The 21429-nt window shown below is 31.7% G+C and overlaps 1 protein-coding gene across 1 annotated transcript; it reads left to right on the top strand.

Annotated features, from left to right (window-relative positions):
• The first annotated feature begins 9609 nt into the window (after window positions 1–9609).
• On the top strand, window positions 9610–17431 carry LOC137820074 (LOW protein: zinc finger CCCH domain protein). The gene is made up of 5 exons (XM_068623858.2): window positions 9610–10704; window positions 13357–14206; window positions 14700–16062; window positions 16328–16411; window positions 16653–17431. Exons 1-5 carry the CDS (start codon window positions 10179–10181, stop codon window positions 17316–17318), a joined length of 3489 nt encoding a protein of 1162 aa, XP_068479959.1. The 5' UTR covers window positions 9610–10178; the 3' UTR covers window positions 17319–17431.
• The last annotated feature ends 3998 nt before the right edge of the window (window positions 17432–21429 follow it).

Below are 21429 nucleotides of genomic sequence, written 5' to 3' on the forward strand. Positions count from 1 at the left end.
TTCTAGAAGCCAAATATATGTTTTCACTGTATGACTGTGACAGTTTCTGTTTTTGAATATTGATGTCCATAATTTTACTAATGATTATGTTGATCATTATTGGATTGTTAAAATTCATAAAAAGTTATTGGTAGTTTGTCATGGAGTTTGTCTTATAATTTGAATTGAAGTATTATATGTTTATACTTTTGCATATTCACTGGAAAGAGAAACTGCAACATATTTTTGTACATGTATATATTCATGTTTATATGGATTTATATAATCTCGAATTTCAAAAACCCGTTTATGTTGTGGGGTCTAATATCTTTAGAGATTCCAATTAAATATATATACATAAAAAGGTATTTTTATTTTTTATTTTTTTCATTAATATATGTAGATTTATATTTATCAAAATAAATTATAAATTTTATAATTTACATATATTATCTTTAATATTTAAAACTGAATGAATATATCATTATTTGTAAAAAGAATTGTGGATATGTTTCCGCTAGCTAGTAAATTATAATGTAATATTCTAAAAAATTATAATAAATTTAAATTGGAAAAATAAAATTATAAAATAAATTTGGTTTTGTACTTTTGTAATAAATTTGAATTGAGGAGAATAAATTATATAAAACTAAATTTTGTATTTTTTGTTTGTTAAAAAGTATCAAAGTAAATAATAGAAAATTTAAATAAAAATATTGGTGTAGAATAAATATTAATTCATTGATTTGAAAATTTTGAAAAAATAAGTTAATTATTCGTTGTTGATATGTATGTAATGATAAAGGGAAGAAACAACGATTAAAAATGTTCAGTAATTGAGATTAATAAAAATAAGTGTATAAATTATAATTTTAAAATGTGAAATTCATGAATAATTGATAATTAAAAGATGTTGTGAATACAAAAAATAGTTTTATATATTTAGTAAACTATAATAAGAAATACTATGTAATAATAATTGTTTAAAAATTTATATAAAAAAAAATTAAAATGCAATATGGGATGACTAATTGAAATGTAATTTATATATTAGGTAAAGGTGGATGAAATCCACTCTGTGAAATTTATATAAGATAATTATGATTCTAATAAAATTACTAAAAAAAATTTAAAAACGTGAATCTTGTTTTGTCCAGATGATGTAAGTATTATACTTTAAGTCTTGAACTAGTTCTTTAGGTGTTTTACTGCATAAATTATTTAGGTGTTTTACTGCATAAATTATTTGTTTAGACAAAAGTTTAATGTTAGTTCTTGAATCTTCATAGTGCACATTTGGGTTAAGAAGTTGAGTATTTTTTCAACTTTAATTATTCGTTTGACAATATCATATTTTTTATTTGTATTGTGTACAAGTTTTCATTTGAAAATTCTAAATTAGACGTCCTTAGTTTATTTTTTAACTTGTTTTTAGTATTTATATTATAATATTTCTGATATGTTGAAATATACGTGGAATTGACATTTTGACAGCACGTGACCTCATATGATCACATCATTCTTTAATCTAAATTATTGGTGTTAAGATTAAATAAATAAAGTTTAATATATATTAAAATTGTATGTTTCTGTTTAGTCTACTCATGACATAACAAAATTAATGAATAAACAAAGTTTAATGTATATTAAAATTATAAATTGTTATCTCTCTAATCGGTTATAATACTAATTAATATATTAAACAATATTTTTATATTATAACTGAACTACATAATATATAAAAAAAAAAAAAAAAATCTTGATAAAAATCGAATATATTAATTATTGTCAACAGAGTTAATATATCACATTTATCATATTCTTAATATGTTTTTATCATTTTTATTAGAATATATTTTTTAAAATATCAATAAGTATTTATTTGAAAACAAAATGTATTACTTTGAAGAACAAGTGTTACTCCTTCTAAGTGGAAAAATAAATATTTTACCAACTCTTTTTAAACTTTTAAAATAGACAAACATGTCTCATAAATGTATATTTTAATTTTTTTTATAGTTAGTATGATTTTGATAAAACGTATATTTTAAAATTTAAATATTTTTTTATTTTTTATTTTCAAAGTATGCGTTAGAAAAATAAAACAGCAATTTAACAAATAATTATCTATTACAATTTTAAAGTTGGCATATCTGATTTACTGTATTGTTAATATTATTCCTATCTTAAAAAGAAAATATTTGTCAAAAAATTATTAGTTATTTATATAAAAATGTATTAGTTAGGGTCACACGAATCAACAACACTTAGTATTTGAGGTCGTCTGACCAGCCAGAGTAAATACATTAAGGTAAAATAAAAAGACACGCGATAAATTAGGTAATTCCATTTAAATTATGTTATACATTAAATAGGTTTCATCAATGATAGAAACTATTACAAACTTTATAAATAAGCATGTTATGCAATAATAAGGTACGACCAAGGGAGAAAATTCAATTGTCAAGTTGTTAGCATATATTGTCTAGGCCATGTACAAGTATGTTCATAGAGGCAGGCAGGTACAAAGTACAATTGGCGTCCACCACAAGACCGAGAGAGTACTAGAAATGAGAGGATGACGAAGGAGATGGTCATGTTCCAAACCCTACAATGGGAGATGCCATAGATATACCAAAAGAATGAGGAGGAAATACGAATCCTCCGATAGCAAAATGAAGAGATAAGATGTCAACTAGCTGCCGTACCCGAACCCAAAACCCCATACTCGAGGGGAATTCTTTTAGAATAGTTTAGATGTGACCATTTGGTGTTTGGATAGAGCAATGTTAGCATTTATAGTTGTTTCCAAAGTCTGGTCAGAATCCGCTAGTTCTTTCTTTAGACGTTCAACTTCAGCAGGAGGCACACCTTTAGTAGCATCATCACCAAGCCTCTTACATACCAGTAAAATCCTAGCGCCAAGCTCAACAACAATATTGTAAAGATCTTTCGTGGAGGAGTTACAAAAAAACTCTTTCTCAAAGTTACTCAAGCTATGAGATAAAGATTATGAGATCCTTAGTGAAGACCCAAAAAGACAATTAGGCAAAGGCGTGGAAGGACCACTATGACAATTTCTTCTAGGTGATTTATTAGAAGAATGAGACTAACGGTTTGAACAACCTCGTTTCTTATGCTTCCGAGAAGTGATAGTTTCAACTATAAGTTTCGACAGGACTTGGTTAAGAGTAGTCACTGCAGCAACAATTGTAGGTTCTTCTCGGGCTCGAACATCATGAGAACTGCTAGAGGGATCATTTCTTAGAGCAATATCGTGAAAGTAATTTTTGCTTTTCTTACTAACAACAACCATAATACCTAACAAATATGAAAAAATTCAGCAAAGTTAAAGAACGCATCAATAAAAAAATGTATAACCAAAAAGAAAACATACCGAAGAAGTCCTCTTCAATCTGAGGAGACAAATAGACACGGAAAAGGCTTTGAGTAGGAAGCTTTCAGGGTAAATCATTAAAAAACGATAACGTTTCCAAGTCATCGACAGTCATTGAGTAAGGAGACAAAGAGTTGTACTTCAAAGGAGTGTTGATAAAATAAAAGGGAAACTTAGGTTTATCTCCATCATAAAAATACTTACGGTTATCCTTTTCAACTAATACTTTGAAAAATCCACATTTGAAGTTCTTGTACGAAGATGCGAAAGGAGCCAAGAGAGTACTTCGTGCTCGGCTTATTAAAGACAACCAAGTTGCTCTCTTATCAGGCTGATTACTATAAAAATGAAGAAACACTTGAGGACTCACTTTTAGATGTAGAAATTTACATATCGGCTGAAAGACTTGAATAACAGCCCAACTATTTGGATGAAGTTGAGTAGGGACGACATTTAAAATACGAAGTACTCCTATTTGGAAATCATCTAATGGAAATCATATGTGCATATTTGTAATTAAACATGAATAGAGATAGAAAAATCTTCAGCCGAATCTTCTCGTCCATGGCAGACATTAACAATAGCCCGACATCTCCGAAAGGCAATGATATCTGTTAGAATATATGGCCTTAAACGAGAGGGAGGGTGAATTGTTTACGAAAGGTTTTTTAAAACTTTTTCAGGTTTAACAAAATTCTTTGTGTAAAGCCAGAATAGGAATCCAGTTAGCCAATAATTTAAGCAGTTATACAACAAAGCAACAAAAAAAAATTGGTTGTTTATATCAGCAAAGCTTAAAACATAATTTAAATGAGTTCAGGGTAAGAGAGAATCACACAAACAACTTATACTGGTTCACTCTTAAACCAAGAGCTACATCCAGTCCCCATAATACCACTGGCTAATCCACTAAGCAATCAAACCAAATTACAAAACACAAACCACCAAAGTAGTGACCTTGAACCCTTCAAGAAACACACAACCTTTGGCAAACCACACCAAGAGTATTGATCTTGAACACCTCAAGAACACACAATACTCCTTAGCAACACAACACCAGAAATGCAATAGGTTTAGAGAGGATTACACCTTATCACAGCACAATCTGAATTGAATACAATTGCAATCCTATTCCACTTTCTCTTGAAAATCCAAAGCTTGATGTGAATCTTGACATCTTAGAATCAAATGTGTCAAACTGAATTTCTCAAAACTATTTCTTACTTATTTGAAAACATAAACAAACCATTTATATTTTCCAAAGATTGGTCAAAGCAATTAATGAAGGAGCGTATTCAGTTAGAAAACGTTTAAAGCAGATTCACCATTCAAAACTGAAATTTGCTAGGATTTTCAAAGAAATAATCGGTTGAAACCATGAAATAACCGATTGTTTGGTTTGACAGTTAAGTCAACCAAACCAAAACAATTTTCAACCTTTTTCAAAACTCTTAAGAGCAAAACAACCGGTTGATTCGACAAAACAACATGTTGTTTTTCACTTAGTTGGAAAAACACTTAATTTCAAAAAGGTTTTAAATCACACCAGTTTTAGATTCATCAAAGGAGTGGATCACACTTTATTCTACCAGATCCCACCCAAACACAACAGCAACACCAACCTTTCATCAAACACCTTGGATTTGGATTCTTCAAAGGACATGATCACACATGATCAACAATATCTTCGTTAAGGTCAGTATAAAACAAATATGCTTTTGATAAAAAATACCGAAGCGAAGTCGACCACTGGTATTGAGAAAAATATTCACGCACATGAAAATCAACCCATTTATATCCCCGCCTTAAGCTCCAATTCTCTTTCACCCTATCGGCTCTTTCTTCGACAGACAAACCTTCAGAGTTACCTTTATTACCAACACTCTCTCGACTTGAAGGGGATGAGTTATTTGTTTCCAGTTGAGAAGAACTGGCAGGAACCGTTATCGATTCTTTATTGACCTCTCGGTCGCTACCACTCGACAACCCTTCCGATGACGAAACAGAACTAAGGGAAGACATATCTAATAACCCAAGTCAAAACTGAAGTCAAAACTCGAAAGCTCTCAAAGCAGAGAATAATATATGTGGACCACATTGGAAAATGAAGTCTGTTTATAAAAGTTTTCAAACCTTTTGGAAGGTCAAACGACATCAACATCTGACTGTTAAATTTCATATTCATCCAACGATTTAGATGAAAAATCCCTTTAAATCAGTTTGAAAAGCATATTTAATGTGCGCGAGCTTCAAGAATGAAAGTACAACAATATTGCCAAAATCAATAAAGGCGTATTTGTAACAACTATCTATTACTACAAGATCTTCGTCAATTCAGTTTTCCTTGATCTTGGGGGGCAAGTGATCTAGTTAGTAGGTCGAAAGGAACCAAGAGAGTACTTCGTGCTCGACTTATTAAAGACAACCAACCTGCTCTCTTATCAGGCTGATTACTATAAAAATGAAGAAACACTTGAGGGCTCGCTTTTAGATGTAGAAATTTGCATATCAGCTGAAAGACCTGAATAACAGCCAAACTATTTCGATGAAGTTGAGTAAAGGCGACATTTAAAATATGAAGTACTCTTATTTGGAAATAATCTAATGAAAATCATATGTGCATATATGTAATTAAACATGAATAGAAATAGAAAAAATCTTCAGCCGAATTTTCTCGACCATGGCAAACATTATCAATAGCCCGACATCTCCGAAAGGCGATGATATCTTCGTTAAGGTTAACATAAAACAAATATGCTTTTGATAAAAAATACCAAAGTGAAGTCGACCACTGGTATTGAGAAAAATATTCACGCACATGAAAATCAACCCATTCATATCCCCGCCTTAAGCTCCAATTCTCTTATGCCCTCTCGGATCTTTCGTCAGCGGACAAACCTTCAGAGTTATCTTTATTACCAACACTCTTTCGGTTTGAAGGGGATGAATTATTTGATTCCAGTTGAGAAGATCTATCAGGAACAGTTATCGGTTCTTTATTGACTTGTTGGCCGCTACCACTCGACAACCCTTTTGACGACAAAACAAAACTAAGGGAAGACGTACCTAATAACACAAGTCAAAGCTCGAAAGCTCTCAAAGCAGAGAAGAATATATGTGGACCACATTGGAAAATGAAGCCTGTTTATAAAAGTTTTCAAACCCTTTGGAAGGTCAAACGACATCAACATCTGATTGTTAAAATTCTTATTCATCCAACGATTTAAATAAAAAAAACCCTTCAAATTAGTCTGAAAAAGCGTATTTAATGTGCACGAGCTTCAAGAATGAAAGTACAACAATATTGCCAAAATCAATAAAGACGTCTTTGTAACAACTATCTATTACTACAGGATCTTCGTCAATTCAGCTTTCCTTGATTCCGGGGAGCAAGTGAACTGGTGAGTAGGTCGAAAGAAATTGAGAACAAGTGAAATGTTAGTGGAAATATGACGTGGTAAGGAGCATAAGTGTCAAGGTTAAATGGAGACACACAAAAATTGTGAATAAAATTAAGTCTAAAAATTAATTAGTGTGAGATATACATAAAGATTAAAGTGACGTGAGAGGCCCAGGCCCATGAGCAAATAGTATAAATAGATAAGATGTTTAGTTTAGTATTTTAGAGTTTGAATAAATTAAGAGAAACAAAACAATAACTTAATCTTCAGAGTGTTCATGCAGGTACCACTTAACTTGCTGAGAGAACGAGAAGAATCTAACAAACACGAAACACGAGAGACCGAGAGAAAAGACTAATTTGGAGGAGCAAAAGAAAGGTGAAGGCGAATTCAAAAGACACTTTATCTCATTTCCACTTAGTGCGAATACAATTCTATATAATTATAGTTCATACTATTTTTTTAAAAAGTACATCGTTACTAAATGTTTAATTAGTAAATATTTTTAAATAGACAAACTATATATATTTATGATAAGTATAAAGTTGTGATATTTTCTTAAAAGTATAAAACAGATACATGATTAAAATATTGTATATACTACAATTATTTTCTCAAAATTTAATAGTTGAATATATATTATTTGCGCATATATTAATTTGTCTTGGTTTCGTTTAATTAATTTGGGAATAGATGAGAATAATAATGGAAAGTCCACAACTACAATCTTCTTCGTTATTGAGCACCAAATGAAAAAAAAAATACACTCACATATAAGTGATTTGTATAAAATATTTATTATTTTTTTCTTTCAAATTTATGTCCACATGATTTCTATTTGATTTTCAAATATTCTTATAAATAGTTGGAAGTATATGAAATTTTATCGTGAATTAATTATATAAGAGAATATCACACTATTTTTAATTTAAAATCCTAATAAATTTATAATTTTTATTTGTTTATATATTAGAAACAAATTAATTCATTTATACAAAATATCTTAATACTTATTAAAAAAATGTACTTTTAAGTTTAATTCTTATACCATCGACTTATAAAATAATATTTATACAATTTATTTATCATGAAATATTATAATTTTAAAGATCTTCAACAACACCTACAATAAAGTATATTTTATAATGAATTAACCATAATATATTTAAAAACAAATTATTCATGTTGTCTAGATCAAATATATTCACATGTCATTAAGAAAAAACTTATCATCACACTAGTTTGTTGTGCACGACTAGTAAATAAGTATACAAAAAATAAAATAACTATTTAGAGAAACAAAACACATAAAGACAAAAACACAAACTCAACATTAAGCTAAAAAATAATATACATAAAAGATTACAATTGTCAAGATAGGTCCCCTTGGACATAAACACCTTATCCTTATAAAGCGGAAAAGATAATATATAAAAAGTTACAAAATCTGTTAGAAAAAATAAATAAATTGAACTAACTAATAAACAAATGATGTTGCAAGCACCAAACATGACTAATTACAATTAATTATACATCTATTTTAGAGACAAACTAACTAAGGTATGATCCAAAATATTTTAGTTTGCATGTTTAAATTAATAACATATCCCATAACATATTTAGTTAAGTTTTAAATCTCTTCTAAATTTAGTATTTTTAATTAAAATTTTCTGAAAAAATTAGTTATATTGAATATTCAATTTTTTTGTTTATATTTTTTAATTAAGTTTTTGTGATTTATTTTTACTATCAACTAATATGACATATATGGTACCTTGTTTGGTGACATCTTAAAAACTACATGATTAAATTTTAAGTCTTTCATAAATTTTGTTATTTTAATTTATTTTTTTATTAAAAAAGTATTTTATTGAGTATTAAAAGTCTTGATATTTTTTTCATGTAAATATTAAAATTTTAAACACTCAATTAACATAAATGATTTAACATGAACTCAATTAAAAATATTTAAATTTATATGAAAAAAAAATTAAAATTTAATTATGTAATTTTTTAATTTTTATATAAAGACACATAAACAATAACAATGTAGGCTAACATCAATCCAATTGATAACAAAATCAAACAAAGATTCAGAAACTTAATACAAAATGGACAAATTTATATTAAAATTAAAACTTAATTAAACCGAAATAATATAATGTTTATTCCAAACCAATTATATGCACTTACAATTTTTGTAGTTATTTATTTTATTTATTTTTACTTTGTTTTTGCTTAATTTAAACCACTTCGTTTTTTTTCCTACAGTGTGCATTATCTTGTTTTTCAACACCCAATCCAGTGTTGTACATTAAAAAACTCCCTCACTAAATACGTATAAAATCTAATCTCAAAATAAAATATCTTTAATTTCCTATTTAACATCTTTAAAAAAAATTACACACACACAAATAAAAATACACAGTGCCGTGCCCAAGCATCTAAAATTTTCTTTAGGTGATCTTTAAATTCGAACAGGTTTGTGTTTATTTATCGTTTAGAAACCCAAATTTGTTTTCATATTTTAAAATTATTTTTTCCTTTAACTAGCATTGTTATACTTTAATTGCACATAAAAAATGTCTGACTAAATACATGCAAAATGTAAGCTTAGCATAATTATATCTCTAATTTCCTATTTAACATTTTAAAAAAAGATTACTGAGGAGAAGATGTAGTGGGTATCTAAAATTTTGTTTTAGGATAAATCATAAAATCTGAAGATTTTTGAGTGTATCTTTCTGTTTTTAATAACCAATATAGGAAGGAGATTTTTTTAATTTTTTTTTTATCTAGACCCCACGCGAGGAGACAGGGTGAGGAGGCACCACCACGAAACGCCGTGTCCATTTCCTATTGGAGAGCGCAGACAGAGCGTAACCTAATTTACAGCACTGTGAACCAAACACGAAACCCGCGCCGCACAGGGATAGCACCGACATAATTATAAATAAGTAAGGGTAATTCCGTCAACGCATATTATTTGCCATTATCCCCAGTTCTCCCTCTCCTCCAATTCTCATAATTCATCAACGCCGATAAAGCAAAAACCAAAAATACAGCCCTACACACACACATAGATTAAACATACCCCTGAGAGAAAGAGAAAGAAAGAGAGAGAGTCCTTCGATCTGGTTGTGATTTTCTTCTACTGCTCAACTCAACATTTACGCGCTCTTCCGCATTTAACCCTAACCGACCTATTGGACCTTCCCCTAAATTTTTCTCACATTCGATCTCCGCGATCCGGTGCGAGGACTCTCTCTATTAGGGTTCAACCGCTTCATTCTCTCTCTCACTCAATTCCTTCTAAGTAGGGTTTCTGTTCGCGACGCGCTCCACTTCTCCCGATTCAACTCCACGGTTAGGGTTTTGTTGTTTCGTGGTTCGCCTCCGCGATGCCGCGTAGTTCGAAGCACAAATCGAGCAAGCACAGTTCTCGGGACGCGAGGGAACACTCCGACTCCGAGCGAGATTCCGGCGCCAAGGATCGGAGGAGCAAGGAGGAGACCGGTAACGCGAAGGCGTCGAAGGATTCGGGTTCCGGGGAGAAGCGGAGGCTGGATTCGAAGGAGGCGCACGGGAACGGGGAGTACTCTGACGAGTACGCGTCGTCGTCGAAGCGGCGCAAGGAAGGCGGCGGGGGAGACAGGTGGAATGGTGGCGAGGAGGGAACGAAGAAGTCGAAGACAACGGGGGATTCGAAGAGCAGGAGGCGGGACGGAAGCGTGGGAGTCTACGGTGAGGGCGAGGAGGTGAAGAGGAGTAGCGGTAAAGGGGATGGGAAGCATAGGGATTCGGCTTCTGGGCGAAGCAGAGAGGGTGCGACGGAGAAGGAGAGGAAATTTAAAGAAGGTGGTAGGAGTGAGGAATCGGTTGATGAGCAAGAACAGCGCGTTTCCAAGCAGGTCTTTGAAATTAATGGTAAGGTAACTTGACTTGATTGTTTGGCGTTGTTGCATTTGTAGTGCCGTGACATTTAAACTGAAGCAGTTTTTGCGCATGTATGCGCGTCTTAAGAAAGATTAGCATGGTAATGGGATTGATATTTGACTTTCGGCTGTGTGTGTTTTGTTTGGAGGAGAGCAGCAGGGGTAAGGCTTTTTAAATAATAGCTTAGTTTTGAGTATAAGCGACCTCCGATTGCTCTTAGTTTAGGAACAATGGGGACAATACTTTGATTTGACTGGTTGTGTCTGCTGCCTCTCTATAATTTGTGAGCAGTTTTGGAATTCTTTGTGACCGATTTGACTTGTAGCTGATGACTGTAAATTTGAATGTCAATTACAATTTCAACTCATTTGAATGTCAAATTCTCAATTTATCTGCTCTCGTTTGTTTGAACAGACGTACTCTTTAACAGTTGTAATCTCTCCTTGTTCCACACATTCTGTCTGTTGTAACTGTTTATTCAATGTCGGTACTCATGAACAAGTCATTCCAACAATTTCTTGTCCCGTGACATTCTTTTTGAAATGTAGGTCTAATGTTATCAGACTTGTTTTTCTGTCATTGCTTTTCTTCCCTTTCTAATGAGTTAAACTTCTCTTCCTTTGATCGTGAGGTTGTTGGATGATGAACAGATGGGTAAAGAAAATTGATGGATTGATTTAGGTTAGAGTATTTTAGTTGAGTTTCTCTGATTAGTGCATGTATATATTGTTTGTTGGTGTTAAGCGCTACCTTATGTGTTGGCCCAAACTGATTCAAATGCGTGTTACATATGTGTGATTAAAAGTAATTCACATAGTTGACATTTTCAAATCTTTACATGAAGAAAAGTTTCATTCTAGGTTGGTCATATTATAAAAGCTGTTAGATTTTTCCTTTTCTCTGTCGAATAATATAGGCTGACAGTTGAATCCTGTTGGCAGATTTCTGCATTATATATCTAAAATGAAATGATAAGTCATTAATGTTAAGTTTCTAGTCATTGGTTGGACGTAGAAGCAATGGTTGCTGTCTGCCTTTTCTGTAAGCAATTATAATTAGATTAGAAACGTCAGTGTAATCTAAGTTACACTATTAAGTTTGACCTCATCCTGGAATCTGAATGTGAAGTTCATATTATCTAAAACAATGTATGTTGCATACAGGGATTTATTGAGTTTGAATTCTCTCTCTTTTTATTTTTATCAATAATGGTGGAGTCTGTTTATGAAAGAGAGACAATTTTACTGTAGGGACCTACTCTTATATGTGTTGTTCTCCACATTATTTACATTTATAAATGCTCTATGTGCTTATTTCTCTCATAATACGCCTTATGTTAGTGATATAAGGAAATAATATTTATCTTTTACCATATTCATGGTCAATTTTTTTCTTGGAGTCCACATTCATTTATGCAAAGCTTGCTTTAAGTTCATGGATTATTTTCTGCTTTATATGGTAATGGACTGATAAATTGAAGCTGTTTAGAATGATTGAATGCAAAATTTAAGGGTGGTGTCCTTCAATGGGGGATAGACTCGTTGGTTTTGGGGAAATTTTAAGGTAATTGAAATGAATATTTTTACAGGTAAAATGCTATCTCCAAAATATCAATATTTCATTGCTTAGGTTTACGTGGCTTGGACCTGAAAACTGGTCATAAAATACATCAATATGATTTCATTTAAAACTTGTAATGAAATTATTTTATGAGTATTAGTGGCAGCAATGATGAAGAGTATGCTACACAACACCAGGTTCTTTAACCTTCATTTCTTGTGAGAACTCAAATTTTCTTATAACTATCCATTGCTAGAGTGATCCCCCTGTTCTGCATTATTCTGTTTCAGATTTGGTTTTATGTCATAATTTGTTGAATTTAAATCTCTGTTGTGTTGAGTGGATTTTTTAGTATATTACAGAAGATAATTTTGCCTGACAACCTTGCAAATGAGAGGCTGTTTTTTACTATATGATGAAAATTTAGTGAATTTGATTGAATATAATTACTTTGTGTGTTTTAATATGCATTGTTCATGTGCATGCTTGAATCTCTCTCTCTCTCTATATATATATATATATATATACACACACACATACATCCTCTTGCTAACTTACTCTAGTATAAAGGATTTTGTACGAGTAAATCATGCCTGCTTATCTTGTACTTGGGTGGGGTACACTTTTTTGCTCTGGTCATTTATGTGATTTTTTATTGTGTACATATGTTCAAGTTTTCAATTTCGTTTGATCCTTTTAGAATGAAACATATAATGCATCATATCATGTAATTTTAATTGGGATTCAACTGGTTCATCCTACCAGTGGTTATGATTAAAGGTGTAATTGAACATTTTAGGATTGTTTATGTTTCACTGCCCGATGTTAAAGTAATGCTAAACAAGTTTCTACCTATGTCTCTAGGGTAGTGGTTGTGGATTATTTGAAAAGTTAAATATTTGTTTGTGTATTTGGTCTATAACATAACTCGAAATGTCCTAAGTTCAACTTTTTTCATATTCTTTCTTGTAACTCTTCCCTTTGGAGCACACCATTCCTTCTGAACTTTTGTTGTATTCTTTCATACGATCTACTCGGATTTGTTCAGAAGACAATTATTGATTTTGATCTGTGGTTATGCAGATTCAAAGAAAATGGAGGAGTTAAGAAGCCCTGAACCTGATAACCAGCTTGAGAGGCGAATGAGGAAGAAGAGGGATGACTACAGTGATGGTGATAAGCATCAAGATAATGTTGGGGATGGTTATGATAGACATTTATCTTCTAGGGATGAGGCCAAGGATGTTAAAAAGAAGGATGATAGGCGAAAGGAAGAGAAATATAGGGACAAATATAAGGAAGAAATAGACAGGGAGAACAAACATCGACATGACAAGCAACGTGATGAACGCCCTGCTAAAGATCATACTACCATTAGGTCTGATGATAAACACTCTAGGGAAGAAAAGAATAGTATAGAATCAAGGCAAAAGAGAAACAAGCTTCCAGAGAGTGACAGGGACCGTGATCGTGATGGAGATCGTGATTTGGATTCTGTCCGTGATCCTGAACACCATAGTGAACGAGAACGTGATCGGGATTATGATATTGACAGGGATCATGATTATGATAGGGATCGAGATTGGGACTGGGATCGTGAACGAGATCATGAACGTGAACGAGACAGAGATCGTGACCGTCGCCGTGACCGTGACGGATCAAACTTGGATGACAGAAGTACTAGAGGAAAAGACAGTGGAACAAAGAAAAGAGCTTTGGATGACCGTGAAGATTATACTGACTCTAAATCTAGAGCAGTTAAGAGTTACTATCCTGATGCAGAGAAAAGGAGTTTAAGCACCAGCAGAGCTGATTCTGATGTTGACAGAGGAAGATCTCAACATCGACAAGCTCATGCAGATTCAACTGGGACTAGCAATAAGCACAGATCTTCTCCAGCCTCAAATACACATAGTGGCAAGGATGACTATAGGTACTATTTAATTTTTATTTGAAATTTGGTTGAATTATTGAGTTTATTTTGTAATTTTCAGGTGGAGATTCAGGAAGTAGTTTTTTGCACTTTTGGTCTGTAGTTTTTCAGGGCTTTGGTACTTTGATGTAGTAGCGCTATAGTATGATTTCTGATCAAACAATTCATGTGTTATTTTCTCTGAGGAAGTCTAATAATTAGCGTAAGCTTCTCATTTATGATGGCTCAGCTGAGTGTAAAGATTAACCTTCTAGGCAACTCATGGCATTAATAACTTGGTTTTACACTTTGGTATAAATATGGGGGGCATTTTTAAACTCAATGAAGAAACTTCCCCTTTATCATCAGCAGAAGTAATTAAAATTAGTTTGATTGGAATTAAAAGTTTAGCTTGCACTCATTAAATTTTATGGTTAGCTGTAACTATTACCTTTGCATGGGAATTATAGCATACGATCTATAGTAACTGGTTTCTATTACCCCCATGTTTCAGAAGTGCAAAAGGTGAAGATTCAAAGTACAGAGACCCAACAGTAGAGCAGAGAACCAAAGGCTCGAGAGAGGGTTACTCCGGGACATCAGATAGAGGTCCTAAATACAAATTAATGGAAAAACCAATTAAAATAGATGAAAGTCATGCAGGAGATTTGTCAACTGAAAGGTCATCCAGTACCAAGGCTTCACCTGGGGGTCTGATGGATAGATCTCCTTCATCAACAAGCATTGATCGCAGGTATGTGAACAGGAGCAGTGTTAGGCGGAATCTTGAAATTGATGAAAGTGGAAGGAGGAACAGTACTGATGGAAGAGATTTCCCTACTTCTGATGATAGACTTGGCAGGGAGTTGGCTCTAGATAAACCACTATTGGATGAACCCTCTCAGGCAGATTCATCTTTATATGGTAGGACTAGTCAGAGCAATGCACCATTGATTCCTCCTCCACCTGGTTTCAGAGCTACCTTAGATAGGCCTTATATGGGTTCTTTAGAGGATGATGTGAGAGATAACTCTAATTCACGATTCAGAAGAAGTAGTGAACCTGGCTTTGTTAGAGGGCATGGTGGCAATTCGTGGAGGGCAGTTCCAAACTGGAATTCACCAGTACCAAATGGATTTGTCCCCTTCCCACCTGGGCCTGCGCATGGAGGTTTTCAAACAATGGTGCCACAGTTTGCATCTCAGCCTATTTTTGGTGTTAGGCCTCCAATGGAAGTTAACCATGCTGGCATTCCTTACCATATTGCCGATGCTGACAGATTTCCAGGTCACTTGCGCCCACTTGGGTGGCCAAATTTGATGGATGGTACAGGAACGGCTCATTTGCATGGATGGGATAGTAGTAATGGTGTCTTCAGAGATGATCCTCACATGTATGGTAATTCTGATTGGGATAGGAATAGGCATTCAGCAAATAGTCATGGATGGGAATCTGGTCCAGAGACTTGGAAAGAGCAGAATTGTGATTCAAAGAAGGAATTGCCTTCCCCGGTCTGCAAAGATGAATCAGTTCCTGTCGTGGTTGATAATGGTTTAACTGATCTGACAAGTCAGATGTCTCAGGATGAACATAACCGACATGAAGATGTTGAGAAATCTCCTGAAAGGAAGTTGTCCAGTCTCAGTTCTCCAACTGAAGTACAACTGCACTCTTTGTCCTCAACCCTTCTTGAAAAGGCGCCTGATACATTGACACCAAGTGATGATACTTCCCTTTTCAGCCGTTTCTACCTTTCCAAACTTGACATTTCGGTGGACTTAGTATCACCAGAGTTATATGAGCAGTGTATGTGTGTTCTGAATGTTGACAAAAGTGCTTCAGTTGATGCAATTGCCAGTACAGAATTATTATTGAAGGTATCTTAGAAAACATTTTTGCTTCTCATTTTTTTCCCAAAAATTTAGAACTTCCATTCTAACTGAATTTTTTCTAGGTTTTTTTTTTTATGCCTACTATATAGCTTAAAGTGATTTAGAACAACTTGTTATTATCCTTTTAGTGAAGTGATTTTATTTTAAGTGAAGTGGTTTATTTTGTTAAATTTAAACTGTATTTATTACACTATTAATAATGCAACAAAATGGTTCCTGACTCAGTTTTTTCTGTCCTGTGAATTGACAGAATTGTTCGAGAACACGCCAGAAATATGCTGCCACCTTATCAAGGCGTCCACCTTTTCCAGAAATTGATAATTCTATCTTCCAGGTAAAGCTACTCTGTCAGTTGCATTAATGGTTACAGAAATGATCTTTAGTGAATAATGCTGATATTTGTAATTTTATTGATATTCTTTAACCCTTAATTGTTGTAAAAATTTATTGGTAATGATAATGAACATTTGCGTTTATAATTTTATCTTCCCAAACTCTCCATTTGTTATGTTCTATGAATGCTTAAATACTGAATTCAGTATTCTTAATGAGTGGATATTTTCTCCAATTTTCAGATAGCCATGAACCTCTACAAGAAGCACATGGTGAAGCTGCCTAACAAGGGGGAGGTAGACAATATTGTGGTATCCAACATAATGCAAGTGGATGATGAGTCGATTCCTATTCCTAGTTTGGAGAATGGGCATGCTTCTGTCTCAGCTACCAATGGGATAAAAGATGTGCCAATGCCGACATTAGAATCAGGCAAAGTGGAAACTGTATCTCCTGCAAAAGAGCAATTGGAAGAGATCAATCAATCCTACAGCCAAATGGAGCTAGATCATGATGATAATAAGTCTGGCATGTCCAGTCCATCTTCTGGTCGTGTGGACCAAGCAGCAGCTGTAGCAGGTTTGCAAGAGAAAGAGCCCGAAATCACTGCTGATATGGTGGATTCAGGGGATGCAGAGGAGGATTATTCCTTGGCCGCTAAAAATGAAGCTCAGTTGGCCTCCACTTTGCTCGGAGAGGGTGATAACATAGATTGCAAAGCTAAAACTACTGGTTTTGCCCGTTGTGCAGATGAAAAGCTTGGTTTTGGTGACACAAAGGTTAATCCTAATCCCTTAATTGTTGAGGATGGGTCTCCCAAAGCTTGTGATGCTTTGATGCCTGGTTCAAATGAGTCTGAGTCACTAATTTTAAGCCGGATACATCATTCTCCTGAAAGTACACATTGAGACAATTTCTATATCTTTCATTGCTTTTTATCCATCAGGTTTAATTTCCTTCCTCTTTTTGTTGCTTTCATTTTGAGCGAGAATAAAAGAAATGGCATTCATATTCCCTAGAATTGAGCCTTTCAAATCCCCATGCATGAGTTTTCTCGCAGTTCGTTACTCTTTAGCATTTCTTCTTCTCCATGCCGTTGCAGTAATCTGTCCTCTTGAGTTGCGTGCTCTTCTACACGAAGACTGCAATGCAGCTCTAAATTTCACTTCATTTTTATGAAGTTTTTTCCAAAAAGAATTTGAAGTGGTACTACAGTTCCTTCCATGATTTCCTTGGTTGTTTCATGTTTTTGCCTTTTCAACCCGTTTTCTTTCTCTCAACATCGACTTATATCATCAAACCTCGCTTTCTTCGATGTCTTTTTCACTAATTGTTTTAGAAATGCTAGTAATATATTTTTTGAAACTTTTTCCCATGCATATTTGTAATTTCTGTAGTCTTGGTTTATACTAAATAATATGCTTTTTAATCTCATTTCGTTGCGTTCCGTTTCATTCTTTAATTATGGAGGGTCCACATGAATTTTTCCCCAATCACAAATTATGTTGAGAAGAATGTGTTGCTTGCATTCTCTAAAATCATATCGAAACAGGTTTTGAACACTTTTAGACATTATAGGTTTAAACTTATTGAAAACTGCCAACTTTGGTAGGTCTTAATTTTTATTTAATGACTTGCACATCTTTTTGTAGGTTTTAATAATTTTCAACTTCGAATAAAGTGTTCAGAAAAGTGTACCCTATTAACACCCCTCGTTTATTTGGTATAGTTGTTTGGTATTTTTTTTAAGTTTAATTTATTAAGTTGAAAGTGAAAATGGTATTACAGTAGGTTCAATAAGAGTTTAAATACGATGTTAATAGAAAAGGGATTTATATTGTCAGATATTTTAAGATTGTTATATATTTTAAATTAGTTGATTTTGTAATAATGTTAAAGTCATACTTAAGAAACCTAATAATGAATTTTAATAAAAAATGGATGCAAAATTCAAGGAGATTGAAGAAATGATAAATGTTATTATTGTCTAATTCTTTGACCTAACTTATTTTTTGGATGTTGGATCTTAATTTGCGTGCAATTTAATAAAAGTAAAATTATGTATTTTTTTAAAATATGACAAATATTAGATTTAGATTTTACCCAAAAAATTATATGATTAAGTACTCTTCATATGGTGTTATAATTTGAGTTCGTTCTATCATCACTGTCATATTTAACTAGGGATTATTATTACTGTTATTGTTGCTTATACTACACAGGTAGGCAGGTGTTTACATGCACACGTTGAAGAATGAAATTTTGATGCATCTTATTTTCGTTTACAGTTTTATCACCTTCCTTATTTTGCTGTGATATTTGTTGATGTTTAAATATAGTATTATCATAAGTATTAATTAACTCGAATGTTAATTTTAGCAACTCAAAAAGTAAATTTATTGTTATTTATTAAAAAATATTTCTTTAATATTACAAAGTTAATAAACAAACAATAGTTAATAAAGCTTTTTATCGTTTCAATGGTATTGTTCAAATGTTAACTACATGATACTAATAGAAAATAAAATAAAAAATTACACGTACATTATGAGTTGAAATACTCGATAAATGTTAAACTATGTACTTATTTATAGGCTTTTAAGTCTTTCGACCCCATATTTTCAAATGATGTTATTCTCCTTAAACTAGAAACTAGTTTTATTAGCCTGAGTTAGGTGGTTATTGAGTAACCATTTTGGAGAAAAATTAAGCTGATAAAATTGTAACATATAATAATTAAGAAACTAATTAAAATTATGTTTTATTGAATAAGAATAGGACAAGAAAAGAAGTGCAAACTGATTGAAAGAATAGAAATGTAAGAAAATATTTGGTATAATTATTTTTTTTCCTACGTTAATGGTTAATTTACTATAGTTTCAAAAAAACAATTTGGTTTTAATATTTATTTAAAAATATAAAATTTGGTTTTTTCGTTAAATTGGTATGAATGTCATTAATTTGAGATTATGTGGCAAATTACGTGTCGCACCGTGACAGTTTTATTTTCATCAAATTAAACAAAATAAAATAATTAAATATTTTATTTATTTATTTAATTATGTAAGTTTCAATTGACGAGTTTGGTGTTTATTGAATACTCCATGATATTAGGAGTATATTAGGAGTAGTCAACAACACACTTCTGTTGACAGCATAATGAATGTTGAACTTTCTTGGAAGACACTACGTATTGATTGAAATAAGGGGACAATCTTAGACAACGTGGTGCTATGTTGTGTTTTTTTTTTTTATATTTATAAAAAAGAATAGTGTTACACTCTTCTTTATTTACAATTTTGAGATTTTGGTGACAAAATTTGGAACATAATTTATATCAAGCCACCCTCTTTAATAATGGTCAAGAGAAGGATGAGTCCTCGAGACTATTTATGGAGAGATTTTGAAAAGTAACTAAATATCTAAAATCTCAATCCCAAAGTCAATTGTGAATTTGTATGAGCTGAGAAGGATAGCAACAAATTTCATGGAAGTTGAAGAGTTCTATGAATTTTAGAATGAGGTCCAGGCCGTGAACATACCTAAGAAGGACAAGGAGAAAAAGAGTTCAGGCCAACCTTACTCATTAAATAAATCCAAGAAGAATAAAAAACTTTAATTTAAAAAAAAAATTTAAATATCGACTAATTTTGACTTCTCAAAAGATGTTTACAACTCAAAATGTCTGAAACAATGTCAATATTATTAAATATTGGATCACTTAATTGAAGAATACGAAGAATATTTGTTATTCAAAGATAAGACAATTTTTAGATGTTTGAAAAAAAATATTAATATTAGTTTATTTTTGCTGATAAAAAAAATAGTTTATTTTCTCCACAATGGTTTTAGCTTGCATTTTTAATTCTTTTTTATATTTTAATTTTCTATATCTCAGCGATCGATGATGATGAGAAAGAGAGTTGTCATTTATGTATTTTTTCGATTGTCTTAAATAATCTATAAAAGTGACAATTTTCATTTTACTCTTTTGATTTAATTATTTTATATTTTTATAATTTAAAAGCTTTTTAAATGGTAAAATCTGAAAACTAAAAGTGTGTTTTAAATTACATTATTTTAAAGTTATTTTTAATTAAAAAGTGTTTATAAATTTTAGAATTCGAAAGCTAAAAATAACTTTATAGGTAAATCTGGAACGCATGTCTCCCTTCTTTCCATCTCTCAGCAGCATGAAGGAGACAAGAGGGTCGCTTTCTTATTTCTCTAAAGAACTTCTTCTTTAGCACTGTGTAATTCGAAAGTTTTTAATTGTGTAATCTAAAAAATACTTTAACTTAAATCAGAAAAACACTTTAACTTCAAATAAGAAAGCAAAGTAGAAGTTTTCATATTTAGAAAATAGTAAGAAATACCTTCTTACTAACAAAGATGCACAAATATCATATAGTCGAGGTTTTTGACTAAACCTTTTCTCAATAAATATTTTTCCTTTCCATTTTAAGTGTCCAAATTTAAAAAACACTTTATTACTATTTCAATTTTTAAAATTCAAAGTAATATTAATTACTTTAATGATTTATACTTTAAATATTGTTTAATTCCTAATTAATTTATGCACATATATATGTGTAAAAATAAAAAGTAATATATTTCATTAAAGTAAAAAGGCTACTTTTTCCTAAATCTGCCATTTAAAAAATATAAAATGTAGTTTATAGTTTTAGTTATATAATTCGAAAGTCTTTTAAAAATTAGAAATTAGTATTTAAAAAAAATAAAATGTAGTTTATAGTTTGAATTATATAATTCAAATGTCTTTTATAAATTAGAAATTAGTTTTTGAGTTATGTAACTTGATTATATAATTTTTGGATATGTAATTAGCTTCCGAATTATTAATTTAAAATATATTTAAATTACATAATTTATAAGTTTATCTCAAATAAAAAAATAATTATATAATCTGAAATACTATTTTTAAAAAAAATATTTTAAATTACATATTTCCAGAACTTATATTAATTTTAGAATTATGTAATCTGGAGATGTGTGCAG

The sequence above is a fragment of the Phaseolus vulgaris genome, chromosome 9 (assembly GCF_051622355.1).
Source record: "Phaseolus vulgaris cultivar YP4 chromosome 9, ASM5162235v1, whole genome shotgun sequence".
In the NCBI taxonomy this organism is placed as follows: Eukaryota; Viridiplantae; Streptophyta; class Magnoliopsida; order Fabales; family Fabaceae; genus Phaseolus; species Phaseolus vulgaris.